The sequence below is a fragment of the Camelus ferus genome, chromosome 11, assembly GCF_009834535.1.
Source record: "Camelus ferus isolate YT-003-E chromosome 11, BCGSAC_Cfer_1.0, whole genome shotgun sequence".
Classification (NCBI taxonomy): domain Eukaryota; kingdom Metazoa; phylum Chordata; class Mammalia; order Artiodactyla; family Camelidae; genus Camelus; species Camelus ferus.
In genome coordinates this window covers 70,368,003-70,393,544 of record NC_045706.1, presented here as the reverse complement: position 1 = coordinate 70,393,544, position 25,542 = coordinate 70,368,003, and the positions used below count along the sequence as shown (strand labels likewise).

The window sequence follows — 25,542 nt, the reverse complement described above, 5'->3', positions numbered from 1 at the left end:
AAAATGACGGTGATGTTAAGGCTATAGAGAAATAATACAGGGTTCTTCCAAGAGCATATTAGAGGTGCACCTGCCTGGAGGGTGCAGTAGCTTGAGAAGGCACGTTCAGTGGCCCTGGATGAGGAAAGGTACATCTGCATTCCTGAGCGCCCCTTGACTATCCACCAGTAAGTCCAAGTTGCAAGGGAAGTCCTCATTGGCAATTGTGGTTTAAAAGAAAAGGCTTTGAAGTTGAAGTCAGACCAGCTCAGGTCCACCGTTAAAAGTTGCGACTCTTGGTGGGGAGGGTATAGCTCAGTGGTAAAGCGTGTGCCTAGCAAGCATGAGGTCCTGGGTTTAATCCCCAGTACCTCCATGTGTATGACTAAGACATTATGCTGTACACCAGAAATTGACACATGGTAACTAACTGTACTTCAATAAATAAATAAATACTCAAATACCTCTCCCCCAAAAATAAAATAAATAAGTATTTTTTAAAGTTGTGGGCTCTTGCATTTCCTCATCTCAATTTCCTTTTCCATAAAATGGAAATCATAAAACATTTCCATGATTCTAAGTGACTGGAAGATGCACCATCGATTTAATAAGAAATTTGCAAGGTAAGCGTGGAGAGAGAAGTATGTGTCGATTGCAGTGTACCTCCTGATTTCAGCAACATTAAAATGTAAAAATATAGACATTGTAAAGTTGTTGAGGAAATGTGGTGATTTTCCAAAGCTGTTGTGAAGATTAAATTAGATTATATACAACAATATAACTTCACACTGTGCTGTGGACTGAAGGTCTGTATCCCCCCAAAATCGCATATTGAAATCCTAATCGTCAATGTTATATATTAGGAGGGGGGCCTTTGGGAGGTAATTAGGTCATGAGGGTGGTGCCCTTGTGAGTGGGATTAGTGCCCTTGTAAGAAGAGACATGAGAGCTTCCTCTGCCCTCCCCCGCTCCATGTAAGGATGCATGAAGAAGACAGATGTCTGCCATCAAGGAAAGGTGTTCTCACCAGATACCAGATCTGCCAGTGCCTTGATCATAGACCTCCCAGCCTCTAGAACTGTGAGAAGGAAATTCTGTTGCTCACACCACCCAGTCTATGACATTTTTGTTATAGCAGCCTCAACAGACCAGGACACACTGTCAAGTGCGACAGTGCAAATATTGTTACTTGCCTCACTCTCTGCATGAGGCCTAGCCTTTAACAAAATACTAATGACTTAAAAAATTGGATGCGCCATTCAATCTTGGCATCAAATTTCTTCTTGAGAGTCATTTTTTATTAAGTAGTATTAATTCCTAACAACTAATTTTCAGAGACTTTTAGAACCAAAAGGAAATTTCAAGTTCAATGAATTCTGTCATCAAATTTTATAACAGTATAAGACTGGGAATCAGAGAAATAAAATTACTTTTCTATCTGCATGTGGTACATGACTCAGTTGGGACCGAAAGAGGACTTTTTATAGATGATGTTGACAATTGTTAGTAATCATGGTTATATACAGTGAAATGTTGGAACGAGCCATGTAACCTCAGTTTCTACATAGCAGCTAGGAGGCCAGCCCCCCAAGTGAGCAATGCCTTAGCAGCAGCTCAGTAGCTGTTTCAGGTCATGGAGCTGGCATGGTGGGGATGGGGGCACGTGGGAAATGCACAGGTGTAGAATTCTAAAATACTAGATGAGTTTCCTCTCCCTGGGAAACAAACTCATACTCAGCCTGAGTGTCGGAGTTGCTGGAACTGTAGGTCCTTTTGTACAGAAATATTTACATACCCCTCCAGGAGCCCTCCTGCGCTCCCCCAAGCAGTTTACCTTGGGCTGGAAATGACAAAGCAGAGGAGGTCTCAGGTACACGACTGCTCGTTGGGGTTGAGGGGTGGGAGGCAGACCTGTTCACAGTGGAACCATAAGAGGTTATGACTTTCTTTGTAGTCACCAGGAGGCTGGGCTAGGCTACCTACCTGCACGCATGCCTACCCCCGCATCTCTGACCCAGCGCTATGGCAATACTACAGCACCTAGTTCTTGAAGGCTTATCAAAGCATAGCAGGCAGGATGCAGCTCATTATGGCTTTATCTTTAGAAGGCACATTAGGACAGCGTTGTCACCATCCCCCATCTGGGGATGCTGATGCCAGCTTAAATCATTGTTCTAAGCTCTCTGTAGCTGAGGGGAAGTCAGGTCACGTCTTTTAACTCTGTGTTGCTCTATCTGGCACGAGGTTGGCCCAGTCTTCAACTTTAAGACAAACTGGAAGCTGGCTGCTCAGCTCTGGGCAAAACTGAACTGACGAGTGGCAGGATTTTAGAGCAGAAAGTAGGATACGCAATCTCTATTTACGGTGGCTTCATTTAGTTCTCTCACAGAAGTATTATTATAATACTGGTTGGCAGATGCAGGATCGGAGACTGGGAAAGCATCAGCCAACTGTTAGGGTGGGGGCTGGGGGGTGACTGGTCAGTAAAGGAGCTGAGATTCCCACCTGGGATCCTGACTCTCAGTGTACTGTCAGGAGCGCATCACCACGCCGCTTCCCCAGGGGTCTACCTGAGGCTCCCCGTTTCTGAGGCGCCAGGCACCGCCAGGGCTGCAACTCTCACCTGCGGTGCCCCGCCAGCCAGCGCCGTTCCATCACCCAGTGACTGGCAGACGCCCAGGCTCCCCGCCTGGCGCTGCGGCGCTTCTCCTGTCTTTGTCTGGAGAGCGCTGGAGAACCCGAGAACCGGGCTGAGGGGAGCGGGGCCGGGGGCGGGGCTTCAATATTCATGTCATTTTTAAACAAACGATTTCCTAATTTGTGTCTGTTTCGTGCCAGCGTGAAACGTCCGTAGGCCGAGCCGGCTGCGCTGGAAGCGCTTCCTTCTGCCAATCCCCACCCACGGCGCCCGCGGCCTCCCCACCCATCCTTCTCGGAGCGGAGAGAGCAGCCGCGCAGACGGAGCAGCCAGGGCCGCGGGCGGGAGGCTTTTCCCGCAGCTCGGGGCTGGCCTGGCAGAATGTGGAGATTTTTTCATTCATGAAACTAGCATCCCTGCTCGCTGCTTTCCCGCTCGCCCCACACAGCCCCACCCACAGCAGGGTAGGCCTGGGTCCCAGGGATCTGTTCCGAGGGCCAGCGGACCTAAAGCGGCTCGTTTTCGAGTTTCGCCAGGAAGTCCCATTTTATAAATCCCGTGCCGCGTCCTCTCTCTGTATAGACGACAGACGTCGATCGCGAAGGAGCTGTGTTGATTGAAAGGAAGAGACCAAATGGCTTGCGGTTCAATCCATAAATAAAACCTCACCCTTTGACTTCAGGCTGTCCGACATTTTGTGACTTGCATTTTTTGTCCCATCAGAGATTTAGGAAGTGACTGTCAACCGTGTTGCCTATCCATTTGTAAACAACTGGCTTTTTCGGTCCCTGTTTTTACCCTTATATGGTGGTGGGTGGGAGCACCGGAGTGGGCAGGGGAGATGATGGCAGGGGCGGGGCTGGGCAGGGCGTCGCACTAATAAAAGATGCAATCTCCATCCAAATAATAGATTGTTATTAACAATGATCCTCTCTGCGAAACCCTTCAAATTGCCCCTTGACTCCCCTAGCAGCAAGAAGCGAGCCCTCATTCGCCGAGCTGACTGCTCCTTGCTCCTCCTTTCCTCCTCCCCACCACTACTCTCTGCTCTGGAAATTACAACTCCTCGGCGCGCGGTGCCGGGAGGAGACGGCGGCGGGAGGGAGGCGGGAGGGGATTCCCGAGCCAGCCGGGCGCTCGCCCTCCGCCCGCCGGCTGCAGCGTCGCGCGGCCAAGGTCAGAGGCTCCGCAGGAGAAGCAGCTGGGAACCAGAGCAGCGGGTCAACCCTGGCCGCGAGGAGAAAGCCCCAGGGCGCATTGGGCCCGCGTTAGCAGCCGAGGGAGAGGGAGGCCAGCGACGGTCTCTGGGCCGGCGGGGCCCGCCGAGTAGTCGCAGTGACCGGGCAGGTGGCGGCCCCTCTGTCCGCGCGCGAGGAGCTGGGGCTCCACCTTCGGCTCCTGGGCGCTGTCCGTCGCCTCGTGGTGCTGAACCCAGCCCCACGGCCAAGCGGCCTGCTCACCCGCCTTCTCACCTACAGATCGCCCCAACTGGGGGCGGGGCAAGGGCAAAAGAGGCCCGTGGGCAGCTGCCCACTGGAGCCGAGGGGCTGAAAGAGGAGAGCTAGCGAACCGCAGCCCGGCAGCTGGTCCTGATGTGGAGAGGAGACGCGCGCGGCCGCCGCCGGCGGCGCTAGTGCTGATTCATCACCTAGAGCGTCTCGCAGGCCACCGCGAGGGCAGGCGACCGGCCCCGGACTCTGGTAGCAGGTTGAAGCCGCTGGTGCAGGAGCCTCGCGGGAAGGAGGTGAGGATCCCCTCTCTTCTCTTGCCCCCAATCGTCTTAGGGCGGCGGCCCCAGGACAGAGAAAGGGGCGTGCCCCCGGGCTGTAAAGTAGTCATGCTCCTGTGATGCCCCCGCCTCCCGTCTCACTGGTGCTAACCACACTTGTTCTCCTCTGCCTGTCTCCGGAGCTTGGGCCATTCCACCCTCCGCCCTGAGCAGCTCGCCCTGCCCGCGCAGCGATGGAGGAGGAGCTGAAGTGCCCCGTGTGCGGTTCCCTGTTTCGGGAGCCCATCATCTTGCCCTGTTCCCACAACGTCTGCCTGCCATGCGCTCGTACCATCGCGGTGCAGACCCCGGACGGTGAGCAGCACCTTCCTCAGCCGCTCCTGCACTCCCGGGGCTCGGGGCTGGCCGCAGGCGCCGCCGCCGCGCCCCCTCTGGACCACGAGGCGGCTGCTGGCCCGGCCTGCGGCGGCGGGGCCGGAAGCGCAGCTGGCGGCCTGGGCGGCGGTGCTGGAGGTGGCGGGGACCACGCGGACAAGCTGAGCTTGTACAGTGAGACAGACAGCGGTTATGGCTCCTACACCCCGAGCCTCAAGTCCCCCAACGGGGTTCGCGTGCTGCCCATGGTGCCCGCGCCGCCCGGCTCCTCCGCCGCGGCGGCCCGGGGTGCCGCCTGCTCCTCGCTGTCCTCGTCCTCCTCAAGCTCCATCACGTGCCCGCAGTGCCACCGCAGCGCCTCCCTGGACCACCGCGGCCTGCGCGGCTTCCAGCGTAACCGGCTGCTGGAGGCCATCGTGCAGCGGTACCAGCAGGGCCGCGGGGCCGTGCAGGGGGCGTCTGCAGCCGCTGCCGTGGCCATCTGCCAGCTGTGCGACCGCACCCCACCGGAGCCTGCCGCCACGCTCTGCGAGCAGTGCGACGTGCTCTACTGCGCTGCCTGCCAGCTCAAGTGCCATCCATCCCGGGGACCCTTTGCTAAGCATCGCCTGGTGCAGCCGCCGCCGCCACCGGCGCCGGCGGAGGCCGCCTCCGTATCCCCAGGCGCCGCCCAGGGCGCCCCCAGCGGAGGTGGCGGCTGCAAGAGCCCGGGCGGCACCGGGGCGGGAGCGGCTGCGAGCAGCGCCGCCCGCAAGTACCCTACGTGCCCTGAGCACGAAATGGAGAACTACAGCATGTACTGTGTGAGCTGCAGGACCCCGGTGTGCTACCTGTGCCTGGAGGAAGGCCGGCACTGCAAGCACGAGGTGAAGCCGCTGGGGGCCATGTGGAAACAGCACAAGGTGAGCGCCCCCTGGGCAGGGCGCGGGGCGAGGGTGCAAAGCAGAAGGTGCGAGGAGAAGGGCTTTGTCCTCTTCCCTGGAGAGCTGGCAGAGGGTCGGCCAGAGGGTCAAGCAGGAATTGCCTCATTCATTCGTTCATTCGTGCATTCTCTCATTAGTCTTGTGATAGACACTTCAATGAACTCCAGGTACTCCGAGCTGGGTGATGGAGATGGGAAGGGCGTGGAAAGATAACATGCTAGGTCCCTACCTTCCCGAGATTTTATGATTCTTCACAAAAGTCACCCAGATGCAGAAGCAGGCCTCTTTCACTCCCAAAGTTGACTAATAAGTTACCTTCATGGCCCCTCTGGATTTATGGCACCCATTGCCTGTTTCTTTCCCTAAAGAGTTTTTTTTTTTTTTAAGTGCAAGTGTTGCCACCTGCCTGCAGGAAAATGTCCAATTGCCATCTGTGCTTAGTTAATCTGTTCTGAAGGCAGGAAGGATTCTATCCCAGGCCTCGGTGGACAGATACACTATTTATCCTTCAGAGCAGAACTCCCACCAGCTTTTAGAGCAGAAAATTTCCCACTCTCTGGACTGGTCTTCAGCACTTTCTATCCCCAGAATACCTCTCAGCTTAGAGGGGAGATAGGATTCCTCATGGGCCTTATTTGAGAATTTAGGTTGTACCCTTTTAAGAAGGGAGCATCATTCTCCCCCAGAGACCGTCTCTTACTAGAACTCTGCCACTTGTGGTGGGAATGTGATGGGGGACAGGTTAAGCTCTTAGTGAGACAGCCAGGCACCCTCATCGTGGGCTGCTGCAAGCCATCTTCCCCAGGAACTTGCCTGGGGATGCCCCCTCCCGAGTTAGAATGGAACAGCCTCTGCAGGCAACTTGCACACCCTCCCCTCTGACAGGGAAGGAGAGAAACCTTCAAAATCAGGTCAGATCCTTGATCAGGCCCCAAGGCAAGAGTGGGGTCAGCTTTTCTAACAAACATTCACCTTAATTTCCTAACCAAAGGCCAGGCTGAGCAACTAACTGGACTCTGGGAGCCAGGTCCCTCGTTCCAGGACCTCAACTGCATTTGCAAATTTGGGTGCCTGTCATCCGGTGTCCTTTTCCCAGTAAACTCTCACCCCACAAAGAGGCAGGAGGTCTCCAAATCATGCAACAGGAATATGTATTCTTATTGAGGAGGAAAATAAGGCAACTTGTCATGGCTCTGTTGTATCAACCAACTGGTAATAAACAAAAAGGGGGACCATAGTTGGGAGAAGAAGAGACCAACCATTCGGGCTATAGATTCATTAAATACAGCTACTGTATCATTTCATCTGCTACAATGTACATGTTATTACTATAACTTAATGTTTTCCAATAAAAAATCGGAAAAGAGAACAAACAAGGAACACTTTAGAGATCCACCTTGAAGGGGGAAATGTGTACAGTAGTTCAGAAAAGGGCAACTGAGAATCAAATCCCTAGCTCTAGAGCTGTGGTTCTCATTTGGTGACAATTTCACTTCCCCTCCAGGACATTGCCAATGTCTGGAAACCATTCTGGTTGGCACACTTTGGAGGTACTACTGGTATCTAGGGGGTGGAGTCCAAGGTGGCTGCTAAACAGCCTACAGAGCCCAGGAAACCTCCCCCAAAACAATTATCCAGAAAAATATCAATAGTGCCTCTGCAGAGAAATCCTGCTGTAAGTTACACAGACCTGGATCCGGATCTCAGGGATGGTAATTCACTTGCTGTAGACTGTAAGCATTTAGGCACAATTTTAAACCCACTGAATAATAATATGTAACTCAAATAATTGTCATAAGGAGTAATATAGTGCTGTATGTTTAGACTCTGGCACAATGCCTGACTCACAGTAACCAATCTATATTTTTAAAATTAGTTTTATAGTCCTAATACTTAAAACCACTAAAGTTGGAGGAAACTATAAGGCAGCAGAAAAGAGTGCTTATTTGACCTCAGGGGCTTGGTTACCTGGAGAAAACATGAGTTGGTAAGTTTTGGTATGATTTATGTTGAATCCTAAAATAGCTCTGAGCTAAACGAGAATGTCTGCTTGGGTGAGTTATCACTATATGACATTTGGTTGCATATCGCTTCATGGTAATTGTCACTGCCTTGCTTATTTCATCTTTCACATGAGAAGACATCATTTTACAAATAAAGAAATCTTTTGTAAAGAGGCTGTGATCAATTACCAAGACAAGAAGTGTATGTTCACATTCAGATTTTACGAGCTGGTAGATTACGAGCAGCCTAGAAGCCTAGAACTAATGCTGGATGTTGCCACCCAAATATTTAGACTTAGTGAAGTGTAGAAAGCCAAATGAGTTGAAAACCTGCAATCTTAAAGGAGATTAAACCTCTTATCTAGGACAGTGAGTTGAATAATGAGCTATGTTTTCAAGAACCAACGAAAATCATTGGCCATCCTTGTCTTGGTGTCAATGGAAATTTTATGACATTTCCATCTGAGGAAATATGGAAAGAATATGTGATGTTTTCTCAGTAGAGTGGGACAGTTATCTATGCGAAACAGACTAAGCAGAATCTAGTATCTCAATTTATTGCCTTTGCTTCAGGGAACTGAGACATCCTCCCGAGTCCAGAATTAAGAATGCTATGAGATACTTTTGCGAAAATTATTTCAAGAAGGAGAAGAAAGTTCTGCTGTTCTTTTGCAGCAGGTGCTGTTTCTCTAAAGAAAGGGAAGTCACTGAGTGCTTCTTATGGGCATCTCAACTAGTGGCTGGAAATCAAAAGAAAAGACAAATGAGGGAGCCCTGGTGGAGCAGGTGTCTAGACCACCTCTGTGAGTTGAGCAGCTGGCTACTGTTGAAAAGATAAACTAGAATACTCAATTTCACACCCCCACCCTGGAAGTTTAAGTTCTTTAGTAAAACTTCAAGTCTCTGAATTTTTTGTTGTTGCTGTCATCCAAAAATCCCAGAAACCATGACAAAGCTTGGTGCACTACGAGAACCAGAATTGGGACAGAAATATTTCCCTAACATCCTGTGACTGGAGAAGCCTTAATCAAAGCTTTAATTCCTCTTTAGCACGGCTGGAGCTTGCCAACTAATTCATGATTCTTAGGGGAAAAGATATGTCAGTGACACTGACATCTATGTTAAAACAAGATTGATTATCACCTTTCAGAAACAGTGTTAACACTTTAAGTCACAGCCACACACGTTTTTAGATAATTCTTCTGGAAGAGGGTTAATAATTTCAAAGAACTTCTGACGTGAAGAAACGATACATTGTGAAAGACAGAACAGGGACAGGAAGCTTTCTTTCCACAAGAGCTTTTGTCTTTTTGCCTGTTGACGATGGAATTTTAATTTCCCTGAAGCCGGAGGGAAAGGATCACTGTGGGACATCCCTGCTCCTAGTGCGGCATGTCACAGAATGTCAGCAACAATTGTAACTCCTGCTGGGAGCAGACAGTGGACCCTGAATCAAAACGGCTGGGAGCTGATTCTCTAACTGAGGTAGGAACTGCCAGACAGGCCCTTCTGCAGAAACCTTTTGAGAACCATGGACTTCAGAAGAGAGTCAAAGCGAAATTTCCCTGATACACCAAGGTTACCATTCCCAATGAGTCAGCACTTCACAAGCGCAAAGGAGATGGGGAGGCCTGGAAATCACAGGAAAAACAAGACTTCAGGCTACTCCCATGTCCTAAGGTCCTGCCAGAGGGCACTTGGCTTCTCTGTGGCCTGGTCCTACCTTATTTTATGAAAGAGATAAGGAAAGGCTTTTAACCTTTAAAGCCTCAGAGGAAAGACTGGCTTCCTGAAAAGAGATAACGTAAATGACAAAGGCAGAGCATGTGATCATAACTATATAACCATAAGTATAATTATCTGAGTATTTGTATATGTTATAACACAGGGACTAAATGCTCTTTGTTAAGAATTAGAATTACAGAAGTCGAGATATAGAAATTAAATATCATCCCCAAATTCCAATTTGCAAAGGAAAACATTTCTAACATTTTAGAGTTTTTTCTGTTGTATATTTATTTTCTAACTGTCTTTTAAAAAAATTATACAATATAAATATCTTTCCAGTCAATGTACATCATTTTGGATGGCTGCATGCCATTCCATTGTAAGGATTTATTATTTTATTCGATCCATAACATGGTGCTGAATTTTATTTAGATCGTTTTCAGCCTTTTGCTGTTATAAACATTTTTCAAGAGTATTCTGTGCCTATACTCTTAATTATTTCCTGAGGTTAAATTTCTAAATCCTGAATTGCTATGTTGAAGAATATCTGGCTTTAAAACATCTGGTTAATGTTGCCAGGTTGCCTTCCATGAAGTTAATACCTATCTTTTCTCCCAACAGCAAAATTATGTAAACAATGAAAAATTCATGTAGAGAGGGACCTTGAAGGAAAATAGTAAGGTGGATTGTCTTGTTTCTAGTACTTACTGTTTTCTATTTTCATTATATTATTGTTAGAACTGTTTTTAAGAATAGGATCACAAGTACCTAGACTTCTATATTTTTAACGACGAATTAATGATCTGCCTTCTCTCAAAAACAGGTTTGAAGGGAAGGGTACAGTGTATACTTAGCATGCGCAAGGTCTTCGGTTCAATCCCCAGTATTGCTGATACCTCGAAAGGGGAAGGGAAAAGACCCCAGTTCTTGTCTTACCCAAAAGATAAGAACTCAGATGGGAGACAGAAGATCATAAAGGTTTTATTAGCAAAGGAAAAGTACACCTCCAGGAACGGGAGGCGGGCTGATCCCAGGGCAGATAGCAGTGGTCTTTGTTTGCCCCCTTCTCTTATACCCTCACTTAGAGGTGGTCTCTTGGTTGATGGATGGCTCTCGCCCCTGGAGTGCTCAGTCATGCTCCTCCCCTTTGGGGCATGTCCTTACCAGTGATGCACACAGAAAAACCCATGGGGGTGGGGCCTAAATTACGATGCCAATTATATCACAATGAGCACTGGGTCATGTCCGGTTAGGTCCTTGTAGCTACTGCACAGTTGCCACTGTCAGCTTCTAACTGGTTTCTTGCCTGGCGCTCGTTTTGAGGAGGTGAAGCCCCTTTATGCTGAAGGTGGGCATACAGCCATCTTCTCCATCTTATCTGCCCGGGGCCCCCACTTATCTAATTACCTAAGACTTCCATTTAAATACTAATAATAATAAAGAAAGAAACATACAGATCTCCTCCCACCAAAAAAAACCTTTAAAAAAAAATTAGTGTAGCACACACAGCTATTGCCGAATTATCCCCTCTTGGATTTTAAGGCCCACGAAAGACCAAGCCGTCAGAGCGCGTCTAAGGCACTTTTGAGTGGGGTTGAATTGGGGGAAAAGTTAAGCAGAAAGAATTGCTTGGCAACAGCAATCCTTCAGGGCCCTCAGAGCAGGTGGCCCAGAATTACACACAATCTGAGTGGAGATCTGGATTTTTGGAGAAGTTGAATCTTTCACCACCTCTGAAGCTCTGGGAAATGAAGTGCATAGGCTGGTGGGTTCTGTTCCACCTGCCTGCCGCCGACAGGCTAAGAACCAAAGGCAAATTTGCATGGACCCCTGGGAACAGGAGCTGATTCGCGATAAGTGCAGGCTGCTACGTCTTCTGAAACCACATTTTGCCTTAACAGCAGCACTGTCTTTAAAGTCACCTGGGCTGTAGCCTGCCCAGTGTTTGGATTTTGATTCCAAGCGGGTCCGGAATTTGGGAACAACTATTAGAAAGAAACCCTAGATTATAAGCTATGATGTACATGCATTCCTCATCACTCCACCCATCTGGAAAACAAAAAGTGGGTTTGAGAGAAGAAAGCAAGAGTCCCCAAACTTGAATTGCTTTTCTCTTCTCTTTGAAGACTGTTATGGAGCGTAGAGTTTCAGAATTTAGGAGGACCTGTTGCTACTGATGATCATATTTCATAGTGTATGCTCTGGTGGTCACTCCATGGCTAAGGTATTGCATTCTCAGCCTTCAATGGGAGGTCCTTTATCTGAGTCAACATTTGTGGTAATGAGACCTTACTTGTAATGTCAACGAGATGGACTGTCCTAGAGGGGAGAGATCTCTTAATCTCTAAGACAGACTAGAAGGGTTGACAAATTGGCACATTGCTTATTTCTGAAAATAAAGTTTTGCTGGAACACAGCCATGCTCATTTGGTTGCATGTTGTCTACAGCATCTTTTGGCTACAGTTGCTTTTGGAAGAGTAGAGTAGTTGTGACAGAGATCTGTAGTCTGCAAAGCTGAAAATATTTACTTTCCGGTTCTTTATGGAAAAAAAAAATGCTGGCTTGTAGACTAGGAGGACCTTGTGGCTGAAAGCGTAGTCTGCAGAGGCAGGAGCTTGGCTCTCAAGACCCGCCATAGTCCTACTAACTCGGGATTTGAATTTAGAAAAATCCCTAGTTGATTTATATGTATGTTAAAATTTGAGAAACCCGGATAGGAATGCCCTGGGGGCTCCAGGATGCTGGGCCCATCAGTCTAACTGTGCAAGTCACTCTGGGTGCTGAGAGGTAACACAGTGTTCAAAGAACACCCGGCCCAGAAGGCAGGAACCTCTGAGGGATGGCGATGCTGGCTGAGCTGTCTTGGGCCAGAGTGTAAGTGTCCCAGGAGAAGGCAATTTCGGACAAATGCTCTTTGCTGCTTTCCTGGCACTGAATAGAAACATGTTTACTGTTGTTTGTATCTCTGGATTTCTTTTTAGTTTGTGTTTTAGTTGTTCTTTAAAGAAGCAAGGAGAGAGGGCAGGGTATAACTCAAGGGTAGAATGTGCGCTTAGCATACACAAAGTCCTGGGTTCAATTCCCAGTACCTCCATTAAAAAAAAAAAAAAAGGTTAAGATGGCAAATTAAACAAACAAACAAAAAGAACCAAAGAGAGTGTTATATGCACTCTTTAGCCAGTTTTGAAGGGCCTGCCCAGGGGTGGGGGAGGTTGGAACTATCAGAACCACGGAACTGAAAGGAGCAGGAGAGACTCCAGATAGACAAGGCAGAGGCTCTGGCAAATTCACCCCTGCCTTCTCAGAATTCCCTCTTCCTAGGGTAGGCTGTTTCCTAACAGAGAGCTTAAATTCCAGCTTCCTCCTTTTGCAGAGAGGACTGTGAGGCCAAGGGGCTTGCTGCAGTCACCTAGCAAGTTGTGAAATGATCGTGGCAAAAGATGATCAAGTGTCCTCTTTGTACATTCTGATTAACTAAACAACCCCTCTGTGTCTTACTGGCAAATTGCACCAAAGGTATGTAAGTCAGAAAGCCATTCAATCCATGAATGAAGACACATGGATGGGTAAATTTTATAAACTACAATAGTCTGGCAGTTCCTCTCATTCAACTGCAATGGGCAGCAGAAAAGGCAGAGAAAAAGGTAAGGAGGAGACAGAGGATCCTGTTTAGAACAAATAGCATAAAAGAGTTTGAGGGCTGGCGGGAAGCTACAAAATCAAATGGCCTTTTCATTTTCTTATGTGGCTACAGAGGGAGGAGATGGTGAAGGTAGAGAAGGGACCACAGGACAGGAACAGGCCAGGTGGGGCTGGTGGTAAAGCTCAGGGCTCAGAAGGGGTCCAAATGACAGATACAATGGACAGGAACATCGACCCCTCCGGCGCTCACCCCAGCAGGAGGGGCTGGCCTTTGGTTGTATGTCATCTGAAAAATCTTTCCAGACAGCGCATACATAGTTCAGAAAAATCGGTCAAGGTTGTGTTAGGAAATGTAGGCAAATATTTGGATTTATGACTTCCCTATTCCCCCAATTCTTGTTTCTAGTCTGATTCTGGGTGATATCTAGAAAATAAGGAAACCAATACAATATGAATGCTCAGAAATGACACTCCTCTTTAAAATGAAGAACTGTGGTTTACATCACTCAACAAATGTATGTGTTGCCAAATGTCTGGCTTCACCTGGCAGCTGAGCTGCACACCCACATAACTAGGTAATCCCTAGCGCTTACTGTGGACACCTTAAAAGTCAGTGATGGGGGGACGGGGTAGCTCAGTGGTAGAGCGTGTGCTTAGCACGCATGAGGTGCTGTGTTCAATCCCCAGACCTGCCATAAAAAGATATATATAATAAATAAATAAACCTAATTACCTCCCAACCTGCCCCCTCACCAAAAAAAAAAAGTCAGTGCTGTCTCTTGACCAGTAAGTCCTTTCTCTGAACTTACGCCTTTAATGAGCATTTATTCTTCGATTCACCTATTCAATCAACACTTAAATCTTCCATGTCAGCATCATACCAGGCAAGACTGTAAACTGTGAGGCCATGAAAGGGCATGTTTTTTTTCTTTCAAAAAGCAGAGATCTAGTCACGGGAAAGAGAAAATTAACACGTGCACAAACAAGTAAATAAGTTGGATAACTTCTGATAATGATAACTACTAAACTCCAAGTAAAACAATGTGATGAAAAGCACTTGGCAAGACTTCTACAGGGGGAGGCTGGAAATGCAGGACTCGAAGACGGGAGGAGAAGTAACCAGCACAGTCCTGAAGGCAGAACTTAAGGGTCCCAGTGGGGCTTTCGACTTGTGGTGGCTGTCATGTCTCTGCTTCAAGCCACCTTCTGGGGTGCCAATGTTTCCCTTTTTCAATCTAATAGACACTTTCGATTGTGTAAATGGTCAGGTTTGACTTTTCTTGTTGCCTGCTAAAATGCTTAAGGGCCAAATACTTGGTGAGGACAAAATAGATGTAATTATGTTATAAATTTTGAGCCTCATTTCTGGCTCCATTGTGTGCCCCCACTCTTCTTTATCTTTCTTTTAAAAAAAAATTGGGGGAGATGGGGAGAATATAGCTCAGTGGTAGAGTGCATACTTAGCATGCACGAGGTCCTGGGTTCAATCCCCAAGTAATGCCGTTAAAAAAAAATGGGGGGGGGGTTTAGGTTTATTTATTTATTTATTTAATGGAGGGACTGGAGATTGAACCCAGGGCCTCGTGCATGCTAAGCACACGTTCTACCATGAAGATATACCCTCCCCCTGTTTTTCATTCTTTTAAGCTATGCGATCTATAGACCCTTGCAAGCTGGCTTAAATCCTTGTTGAAATAAATAGATGAATGCATAAACAAACAAGTGGCCAGCTTGAATAAAACCAAAGGGAACAAGAAACCTTTGGAAAAATCTCATTAAGATAGTCCCTTACTTCTGAGCAGTGACTAGTCACCGTTAACAAAAACTAAGTGCTGCTTGGAAAGGCTCAGGTCAAGGAAGAGAGATCTTCCCAGTCATGGGGACACGTGACTGCTCCTTCCTCTCTCTTAGACCCATACAATAAAGAGACTTTAAAATGACTGTGCTTGGTCTTGGCAGTAAGATCATTCGTCCTGTTTCACATCTTTTGTGTGAACCTTACCACATACCTCAGCCTGTTTGGAGGGTGTGATTAGCATCTCTCAAATTGGTTTCCTTTACAACTATTTGCAGCTCATCACTTCTGAATATTTGTCCTCCGCACAGCCTAGCAGGGTTCTGCCCCTGTAGCTTGTTGGGAATATGAAGATGCACAGAGGAGAAAGTTGTGGCACAATGAAGCCCAGAAGACCCTGCTGGGGTCAAGGGGGTGGTCTGGAGCCACGAGAGCTTTGAGATTTTAGCCTGTGTACAAGCCAACAACGTGCACTTGCCACGGTTCGTAGATGTAGGCTAGAGACGTGAGACTCCTGGGTCAGAAACGGAGACCAGTTTATTACGCACAGCTGTAGCGGTGCTCAGAGCATCAGCACGTTCGTGCCAGTTCCCCAAGCCCTGATTCCCCTGGAGTGATGTGAAGACAGCCACGTGACACCTGCACACACAGTAGGTTGCATTACAGGAGAGGAACCTGAGCTTAGCAAAGTGAAACCTTTCACAAAGGGCAGTAAGCACAGGCACTTTGCTCCAGAGGGAGACAGCTTGGAAGTCCATTGTCCAAGGTTGTGGTCTATGCAGACATCCTTGGAAAGACAGTCCAGAAAAAAGAAGAATCAGGGCCTCACTGGCAGGACTTGCAGAAACACAAGAGAGTAAAATTATCTTCACAGGAAGATTAAATCAAAATTCAAATCACTCCTCAACTGATCTCAGCTTGCATACCTTATGGGTGACTTCTCCAGGCTTAGAATTTCTTGTTTCAGTTAGAATAACAAGTTTCAAGGCCACCTAAGGAAAAGACGTGGGATCCATGCTGTCATTGGTCAGGTTTCTTGCTCCTTTGGTGTTTCCTACATGAGATGTTGATGGTGGTGGTGATGGTGGTAGTGGTGGTGATGGTGGTGGTGGTGCTGATAATGGTGATGTGGTGGTGATGATGGTGGTGGTGATGATGGTGGTCATGGTGGTGGTAAAATGTCCATGATGTGGCCCACATGAAGTGTGAGTCACAGCTGTACAGTTAAGGTGGCTTTCATTCCTGAGTTTATGTGTGTCTCCTTTAGTACATGAAGGACAAACAGCATCTCATGACCTCTGTATTATTCAATCAAAACATTCCACTAGATAAGCATTCATTGGGCACCCACTGTAACCCACAGGCCATGTTGAGGGCTGTAGACACACATGAAACAGGCCACAGAGAGCTCACAGCCGAGTGGAGGGGAGGGATAATTTTACATCCCACCCAACATTTGTCCAACTCATATAAAAAAGTAGAATGAGTGCCATGCTTGTCCATTGAATAAACTGATGGGGAAAGAGAGAGGGGAAGGCAGCTAATTCCACGTGGAGATTTGGAAGGGGAAGGGGAGAAAGGAGTGAGGGGCATGGGGAGGAGAAGATGATGTTTGATCTGGGGTTGTGAGTGGTGAGTAGAAGTTTTATTCGTTGGGACAGAAAGAAGAAACTTAAATGAACAGCATTAGGTGAGGTGCTAAGAAAGATACTGAAAATCCAGGTCCTACTTTCAAACAGCTCATTATCTGCCAGTAGAGGACCAGGGATGAGCATATAAAGCAGAGGGACCCTGAGAACTACAACACCACTTTGCTAAAAGTGACAGAACTTGAATTACCCATACTTTAGCATCATTTAACAGAAAACAGCACTAGATCTGGAGACAGTGGTGAAAGAGTGAAAGGATAAATGGATTCCAGAAGCCACATTTAAGGGGACATCTAGCTTGAGAGGCTAAGGAAGATGAAACATTAGCTTATTTGAATTTCAAAGGACAGGAATAGCCCGGCTATAATCGTTTTGCAGGTTCTTGTAAATTTTCATCATTCTCCCAGGTTGGTATGCTTATTTTGTTTGCCGGTAAAACTTAGCAGCAAAAACCTTTTGAACATCGCAATTTGCTTTGCTAAGTGAAGGGGATAGAGATGAGGAGGGAGAGGGCAAAAAGAAGTGAGGAGAATGGATGAGAAAAGAGAGTTAGGAAAGGACTTGGGAAGAGGTAGATTCAAAAGCCCACCTCGCACTGGTCATTAGCTCTAGGCTTTTAGATGAACGGGAAGGCTTTTATGTTCCTTCTTCTTGCGAAAGAAAGAACAGCACCAGAGCACAAGTAAGGATGCTGAAAGTGTATGGGACCAACCGCAAGTGTAAACGGACGCAGAGCAGAGAGTCAGACCAACAGCAGACAGCGGGGAAGGCTGCACGGAGGAGACTGGAGCTGAGTTGGGTTTCAAAGTGTTGCAAGGAATTGGAGAGGTGAAAGGAAGGAGGTATCTTAACAAAAAGGCAAGTGTTCTTTGCTGTCACTTGACCGTGGAGAGAAAACTCTAAGGCAAGTTCTCATCAGACATGATTGTCACAAAAAAAGTTCTAGTATGACCCCCAGTGACTGGAGTCGGCTTGATCCCAGTGAAGAGGCAGTTCTGGTTGCCAGTGAGTAGAGAGTGTCACCTGGCTTTGCCCGTGAATGGCCGTGGTACACGGGCAAAGTCAAGATTCTCCTCCAGGGGCTTCGTGCACCTGCCATCCCATCCCGGGCTGGTTTGCTGCCATCGGAACAGGACGGTAACTACTCTCTGGTCTCTGATCTTTCTTCAAGCACACGTGATCGCACTGTGCCCAATTCTACTTTTCTGCCAAGTGGGTGTTCTCAGTTGCCATGACACTCACTCTCATACTCCAGACAGCTTGAAAGATAAAATCCTTCCTGATTAGACTTTTCTTATTTACATCCATCAGTGGTATCTTGTAGCTAACAGAGACTTCCAGGTTCTCTTTTTTTATTTAACCAACTTTTTACAACACGGCCATAAATAACACTGTACTTTGAATGTCTTGACAGCAAGGACTGTGTCTTATGTCTCTTGGTGCTCCAGTACCCAGCAGGCCATGAGAAACATCTGTTTAATAAATGAATGGTGACTTAACACCAAACTGCATTTTAACATCAACACCATGAATGACTATTCCGGTGCGGCCCCTTTTAACTTCATGGTGACTCACAGAACAGAGTGATTCATGACGGAGGGAGCATTCCAGGGCACAGTATGGAAAATGAGGGGAGGAGGAATTATGCATTTTTCTGGGACCCTTATTGGAAAGAGCCAATCATACTCATTAGGGGATCTTGTCTTTGAGATGCAATTCTCAACCACGGCATGTCTCTCAGGGTGCCGTCTTCCTCTCCTGCCCGGCTCTCAAACACTCTCCTGCCAAATCTGCTGTGGTGGCGTCAGCAACAGAGGATGGAGAGGGAAGGTGATGGTAGGAAGAGGGGTTGGATGACCCAGAGGGAGGAAGAAAAAAGTCACATGTTTTAATATATTATTTAATTTTAATTGTCACAACTCAGGAGGCAGTATAATCCCCAATGTGCAGATCCCATAGGAGAGTGAGGACTTGCCCTAGAGCACATGGCTAGTAAGGGAAAGCCAAATGGTCCAGAGACCATTTTGCTAGGTTTTATTATTTGTTCAAAATAGTTTCTGCCCTCCCATGGGAGAGTTATATCTCTTGCCTCGCTGATATAAGACTGGGCCATGTAACTAGCTTGGGCAAATGAAATGAGGGTGGAAGTGATGCGTGCCACCTGCCAGGAGAAGCTTTAACACCCAGGGTGAGTTTCCGACGTAGCTCCTTTTCCTCTGCTATGAGGTTAGGATGTCTCAAATAGGGGGTGCTCGTTTAGCCTGGATCCTGCAACAAAGAGGACATGAAACAGAGCTGCAGGGATCTGCGATGGCCATCCGATGTGAGCCGGAAGTAAACCTGTGTTGGTGGAAGCTTCTGAGTGGTGGGGAATGTTTGTTGCCTCACTTACCGAGTTTAGGCTGTCTGATACAACCACATTCTTCGTTTGACTGTGTTGCCTCTCTCACCTGAGTCTTGCCCTGGTTATTGGTCAAAATATTTCTATCTTTTCATTTGGTTGCAGAAGAATGAGGAAACATCTCTTAAATCTAGCAGTGTTTGCTACTAAATCCATACTTAGATTTTTTTCAGACATGATCCTTTTTTTTTTTGGAGGGGTGCCTTTTTCCATGATCCCTCAATCTTAGAGAGACAGGCATTCCCTGTCACACATACAACTCCTGGAATTGGATATGCTGTCCAGAAGTGACTAAAACTGTCTTTTTGATTACTTGAGTCTTCTTTGAACTTATTTTGTTTATCTTGAACTTGTTTCTGGATAGTTTTACTTGGCTTAAAATCCACATGTTCTGTTATGGTAGAAACATAAATCTAGCACTTTCTGAGCAAATTTAGAAGTGATAGTTCGACAACACATTGAAAAAGTGGGCAGAAGACCTAAACAGACAGTTCTGCAAAGAAGACATACACATGGCCAATAGGCACATGAAAAGATGCTCAACATCGCTAATTATCAGAGAAATGCAAATCAAAACTACAATGAGGTATCATCTTACACCAGCCAGAATGGCCAAAAAGTCCACAAATAATAAATGCTGGAGAGGGTGTGGAGAAAAGGGAACCCTCCTACACTGCTGGTGGGAATGTAATTTGGTGCAGCCACTGTGGAGAACAGAACAGAGGTGCCTTAAAAATCTAAAAGTAGAGTTACTATATGATCCAGCAATCCCACTCCTGGGCTTATATCCAGAGAAAATGCTAATTCAAAAAGATACATGCACCCCAATGTTCATACAGCACTGTTTACAATAGCCAAGACATGGAAGCAACCTAAATGTCAACAGATAAATGGCACTAATGGACCCCCTTATGAGAATGAGAAGCAACCCTGCACCCAGGGATGTATGTAGCGATCAGAAGCCAGTTCCCGGTGACCTCACCCATCGGGCCTGCCTCTTCTTATTTTTGACCTCAGCATTAAGTCCTGGCCAAGGAAGTTTGGTTGGTGGCGCCAATGAATCAACACTGACAGCTTGAAGATGCCTGTTGACAGGCTGGACTGCTGCCCCTGCACGCCTGGGGCGGGAGCTCACCAAGAACTTCTAAGCTGTCAGCCTTCGGGGAAGTGGGAGTCAGAAGCTGAGCTGTGGTTGGGAAGAAGAGGACTCTCTCCATCTCTGTCTCCAGAGGGACTGAATTCATCCAGAGGCAGCACAAATCCCTAATTACAACATAATCTCCTCCTGTTTGTTTAGCCTCCTAGCCAGTTAGAGTTTTTGTGGCGAGCAAAAGAAACCAACTCTGATTAACTTGAAGAAAATTTATGGGAAAAAAGAATACCTTTTTCTAAGCGCTCACAGAATCCATGGGAGTCTTGAGAGCCGGGCTCGTAATTAGAGCCGCAGCGACCACACACAGCCCTGCAGATCCCCGAGCTTTCCTTCTCAGCACTTAATTTATCAACGCACTCAGTCCCACAGTAACACTGCAAGGAACCTCCCGCCACCATCCCCCTTATTATGGTTGAGGAAAACAGGGACAGGAAGAGATTAAACAATTCGCCTAAGGTCACAGAGTGTCTAAGTCACATCCAAACCGGCACTTGGTGCGAAAGGCTTTCCCAAGCTCCAAGAAGCAGGAGCTGTAACAGTGGTCTGATAGCAGGCATCTGTTCAAGGAATTACAGAACAAATGCCTCTGTGTCTACGTTTCTTTGTCCCTTTGCTCAGGTTTCAATTCCAAGGAGCTGGCGTACCACTAGCTAGATCAGGTCTCATGCTCGCCCCTTGCCAGGGCGACGGCAGTGGTACCGTGTGACCCTGACTGCGGTCCTATCAAACTGCACCTTGTGGGGAGGAGGCAGTTTCTCTAAGCAAAGCGAGAGTAGTTGGGACAGATAACTGATGGTCGATGGCAGGGAAATGGCGGTGCCTGCGATCGCCTGGAGAGGTCCCCTCTGGGGTCTCGTCATCCTCAGAACCACCCTCACTCAATCACCTGCCCCTGAACCCAGGGCTCTCCAGGCCGCTCTCCCTTAAAACTTGAGATAACCCTCGGGGTGCGTATCACTACCCCTACTTCACCGTGAGGACGCAAAGGCTCACAAAGAATCTTGGTCACATAAAATCAGGGTTTGAATTCAAGCCCTGACACCAAAGTTCTGGAGTCCCTGTGTGTACACGCGGCAGGGCTTCTGGACACATAGCCGGCAGCTCCCACAGGGTCAGCCAGATCTGCTCTCCAGGCTGGTTGGGGTGAGGCTGAGCTGTGAGCTGAGCCCCTGGGAAACAGAGCCCCTTGCCTCCCATCCGCCAAAGCCTTAGCGGCTGGCTCAGGGGGAAATATCCATCTGCGGGAAATTCCTGGTCAACCCAGCCACCGCGTAGTCACCCCGCATCCTCTCCTGGCCAGCCGCCACTGTTGTCAGAGTTCACATGTCCGTTATCTGAAACCTTTGTGAGAAGGGGCCCTCCCTCCCTGCACCCCACCTGCCCACTTTGGAGGGGCCGAGGAAGGAAAAGGAAGGAAGGTCAGAGGGTATCTGGCTCTAGGTTTACTCAAGTGAAGTGGGGGAGACTCTAAAAATGCCCAAAGGAATGGCACTTGGGAGACCCCAGCAGGGCAGGACCTTAAGGAAGAAGCAAGGATGGGCCAGGAGGACCAGGTGGCGAGACGGGGCCACGACAGGCACAAGGCATCAGAGCCCCTGGGAGTGGAACTAGGTGCCGCCTGTGGCTGCTCCCCAGGGACCCCACCCAAGGAAGCCAAGAGCCACCGCTGCTTCTGCTGGCCTGAGTGCACACCGCTCAATCCAGCCAGTTCAGAAAGCACTCCTGAGCACTGGTTGTGTGCAGGTCCCGTGCTAGGCACACAGATGGATCAACCTCTCACCGTAAGAGTCTCAGTACAGTGAGGGCACGTGGACAAGTAACTGGGTACAAGACAGACGGCGGTAAGTCTGGCAAGCGGGGGTAAGCAAGAGGCCAAGGGGGACAGAGTAGAGGGGGTCTGGGAAGACTCCATGGAAAAGAGGACATAGCTGGACTCCGGCAAGCTGACCTGGGACTCAAGGTGGACATAAAGAGTGGAAGTGACTGCAGGGACAAGGGTCACGATCGGGCAAGCAGCGAGGAGAGCAGATGTGTGGGAAGGTGGGTGCTGTGTGCAGAGTGCCCCAGGGAGGGAAGGGGTGCTGACCCCCCAGCTCTGCCACCGCAGAAGCCAACAGACATCTGCTGATGAATAAACCAGTGACCAGGGGAAGGTCTTGACAGCCAGGCTGAGGAGTTCCCCCTTGTTCTGCAAGAGCCCCAGTGGCCGGGAGGAAAGACATTCCAGCAAAGACAGAATTCCTCACTGAAGGAGGAGTGCATTTCCAGGCAGGGCTGAACAGATCAGGAGCCCCCCTGGTTTATGGTGTAAACGGGATATCTGCGAACCTCCTACTTCAAACCCTTTGTGTCAGTCGCCGGGGCTGTGGTATCAAAGTACAGATGGCCCTCTGCATCCTAGAATTCAGCCAACCATGGACGGAAAATAGGACAAAATTCCAGAAAGTTCCAAAAAGCAAAACAAATTTGTCACAGGTTGGCAACCATTTATGTCGCACTGACATTGTATTGGGTATTATAAGAAATCTGGAGATGACTTACGTGGGACGATGTGGGTTACATGCAAATACTGCAGCATTTTATAGGAGGGACAGTGCTGGAGGCCGGAAGTCTGAGATCAAGGTCAGAGGGCCCTGACGTCTTTAGGGGAGGATGTATTCCAGGTCTCTCTTCCAGCCTGTGGTCCTCCTTGCCTTGTGGCAGTGTAACTCCAACCTTCATCTCTGTGTATGTCTGTCTCTGTGTCCCTATTTCCCCTTTATATAAGGACACCATTGACATTGGATTAGGGCCCACCCTACTGACCTCATTTTAACGTGAGTATCTCTGTCAAGACACTGTCTACAACTAAGCACATTTTCTCAGGTGCTAAGAGTTTGGGACTCCTACATTATTTTTTTAAATTTATTGAAGTATTGTTGATTTACAATGTTTCAGGTGTACAGCAAAGTGATGCCATTTATGTATACACATACATATATTCTTTTTCATATTCTTTTTCACTATAGGTTATTACAAGATATTGAATATAGTTCCCTGTGTAGTAGGTCCTTGTTTTTCTATTTTATATATAGTTGTGTGTATCTGTTAATCCCAAATTCCTAATTTATCCCCTCCCTTTCCCCTTTGGTAACCATAAGTTTGTTTTCTTTGTCAGTGCATCTATTTCTGTTTTGTAAATAAGTTTATTTGTATCTTTTTTTAGATTCTCTATATAGGTGGTATCATATTTGTCTTTCTCTGTCTGACTTAATTCACTTAGTATGACAATCTCTAGGTCCATCCATGTTGCTGCAAATGGCATTATTTCATTCTTTTTTATGGCTGAGTAGTATTCCATTGTATAAATATACCACAATTTCTTTATCCAGTCATCTGTGGATAGACATTTAGGTTACTTCCATGTCTTGACTATTGTAAATAGTGCTGCTATGAACATTGGGGTGCATGTGTCTTTTCAAATTAGAGTTTTTGCCCTTTCCAGATATATGCCCAGGGGTGGGACTGCAGGGTCATATGGTAAGTCTATTCTTAGTTTTTTAAGGAGTCTCCATACTGTTTTCCACAGTGGCTGCACCAAATTACACTCCCACCAACAGTGTAGGAGGGCTCCTTTTTCTCCACACCCTCTCCAGCATTTATTACTTTAGACTTTTTGATGATGGCCATTCTGACCAGTGTGAGGTGATACCTCACTGTAGTTTTGATTTGCATTTCTCTTACAGTTAGTGATGTTAAGCATCTTTTCATGTGCCAGTTGGCCATCCATATGTGTTCTTTAGAGAAATGTCTATTTAGGTCTTATGCCCGTTTTTGATTTCTTTTTTAATATTAAGCTATATGAGCTGTTTGTATATTTTGGAAATTAAGCCCTTGTCAGTCTCATTGTCTGCAAATATTTTCTCCAATTCTGTAGGTTGTCTTTACATTTTGTTGATTAGCTTTGCTGTGCAAATCTTTTAAGTTTATTAGGTCCCATTAGTTTATTTTTGTTTTTATTTCCATTGCTTTAGGAGATGGATCCAAAAAAAAACATTGCTGTGATTTATGTCAGAGTGTTCTGCCTATGTTTTCTTCTAGTAGTTTTATAGTATCTGGTCTTATATTTAGGTCTGAATCCATTTTTAGTTTATTTTTGTATATGGTGTTAGAGAACATCCTAATTTCATTCTTTCATATGTAGCTGTCCAGTTTTCCCAGCACCACTTATTGAAGAGACTGTCTTTTCTCTATTGTATATTCTTGCCTCCTTTGTCATGGATTAATTGACCGCAAGTGCATGGGTTTATTTCTGGAATTTCTATCCTGTTCCATTGATCTATGTGTCTGTTTTTGTGCCAGTGCCATACTGCTTTCACTACTGTAGCTTTGTAGTATAATCTGAAGTCAAGGAACCTGATTCCTCTAGCTCCATTCTTCTTTCTCAAGATTGTTTTGGCTATTTGGGGTCTTTTGTGTTTCCATACAAATTTTAAAAGTTTTTGTTCTAGTTTTGTGAAAAATGCCATTCGTAATTGGATAGGAATTGCATTGAATCTGTAGATTGCCTTGGATAGTAAAGCCATTTTAACAATGTTGATTCTTCCAATCCAAGAACACAGTTTATCCTTCCATCTGCTTGTGTCATCTTCAGTTACTTTCATCAGCAGCTTATAGTTTTTGGAGTGCAGGTCTTTTGCCTCCTTGGGTAGGTTTAGTCCTGAGTATTTTATTCTTTTTGATGTGATAGTAAATGGGATTGTTTCCTTAATTTCTCTTTCTGAAATTTCATTGTTAGTGTATAGAAATCAAACAGATTTCTGCATTTTAGTTTTGTATCCTGCAACTTCACTGAATTCATTGATGAACCCTAGTAGTTTTCTGGTGGCATCGTTAGGATTTTCTATGTGTAGTATCATGTTATCAGCAAACAGTGACAGCTTTACTCTTCCTTTCCAATTTGGAGTCCTTTTATTTCTTTTTCTTCTCTGATTGCTATGGCTAGGACCTCCAAAACTATGTTGAATAAAAGTGGCAAGATTGGGCATCCTTGTCTTGATCCTGATCTTAGAGGAAATGCTTTCAGTTTTTCACCATTGAGTGTGATGTTAGCTGTGGGTTTGTTATATATGGCCTTTACTATGTTGAGGTATGTTCCATCTATGCCCACTTTCTGGAGAGGTTGTTTTTTTTTTATCATAAATGGATGTTGAATTTTATCAAAAGCTTTTTCTGCATCTATTTAGATAATCATATTGTTTTACTCTCTAATTTGTTAATGTAGTGTATCACATTGATTGATTTACAGATGCTGAAAAATTCTTGAATCCTTGGGATAAATCCCACTTGATCTTAGTGTGTGATCTTTTTAATGTGTTGTTGGAGTCAATTTGCTAGTATATTGTTGAGGATTTTTGCATATATGTTCATCAGTGATATTAGCCTATAATTTTCTTTTTTTGTGATATCTTTGTCTGGTTTTGGTATCAGGGTGATGGTGGCCTCATAGAACAAGTTTGGAAGTGTTCTTTCCTCTGCAACTTTTTG

The 25,542-nt window shown here is 46.6% G+C and overlaps 1 protein-coding gene across 1 annotated transcript in view; it reads left to right on the top strand.

The window, feature by feature from the left end:
- Positions 1-3,743: 3,743 nt before the first annotated feature.
- TRIM67 (tripartite motif containing 67) overlaps positions 3,744-25,542 on the top strand; it is a 43,391-nt gene continuing 21,592 nt past the window's right edge. The window contains exon 1 of the mRNA XM_032491831.1: positions 3,744-5,623. Coding sequence (XP_032347722.1) covers positions 4,580-5,623 — 1,044 coding nt within the window. The 5' untranslated portion in view covers positions 3,744-4,579. The remainder of the gene's footprint in view (positions 5,624-25,542) is intronic.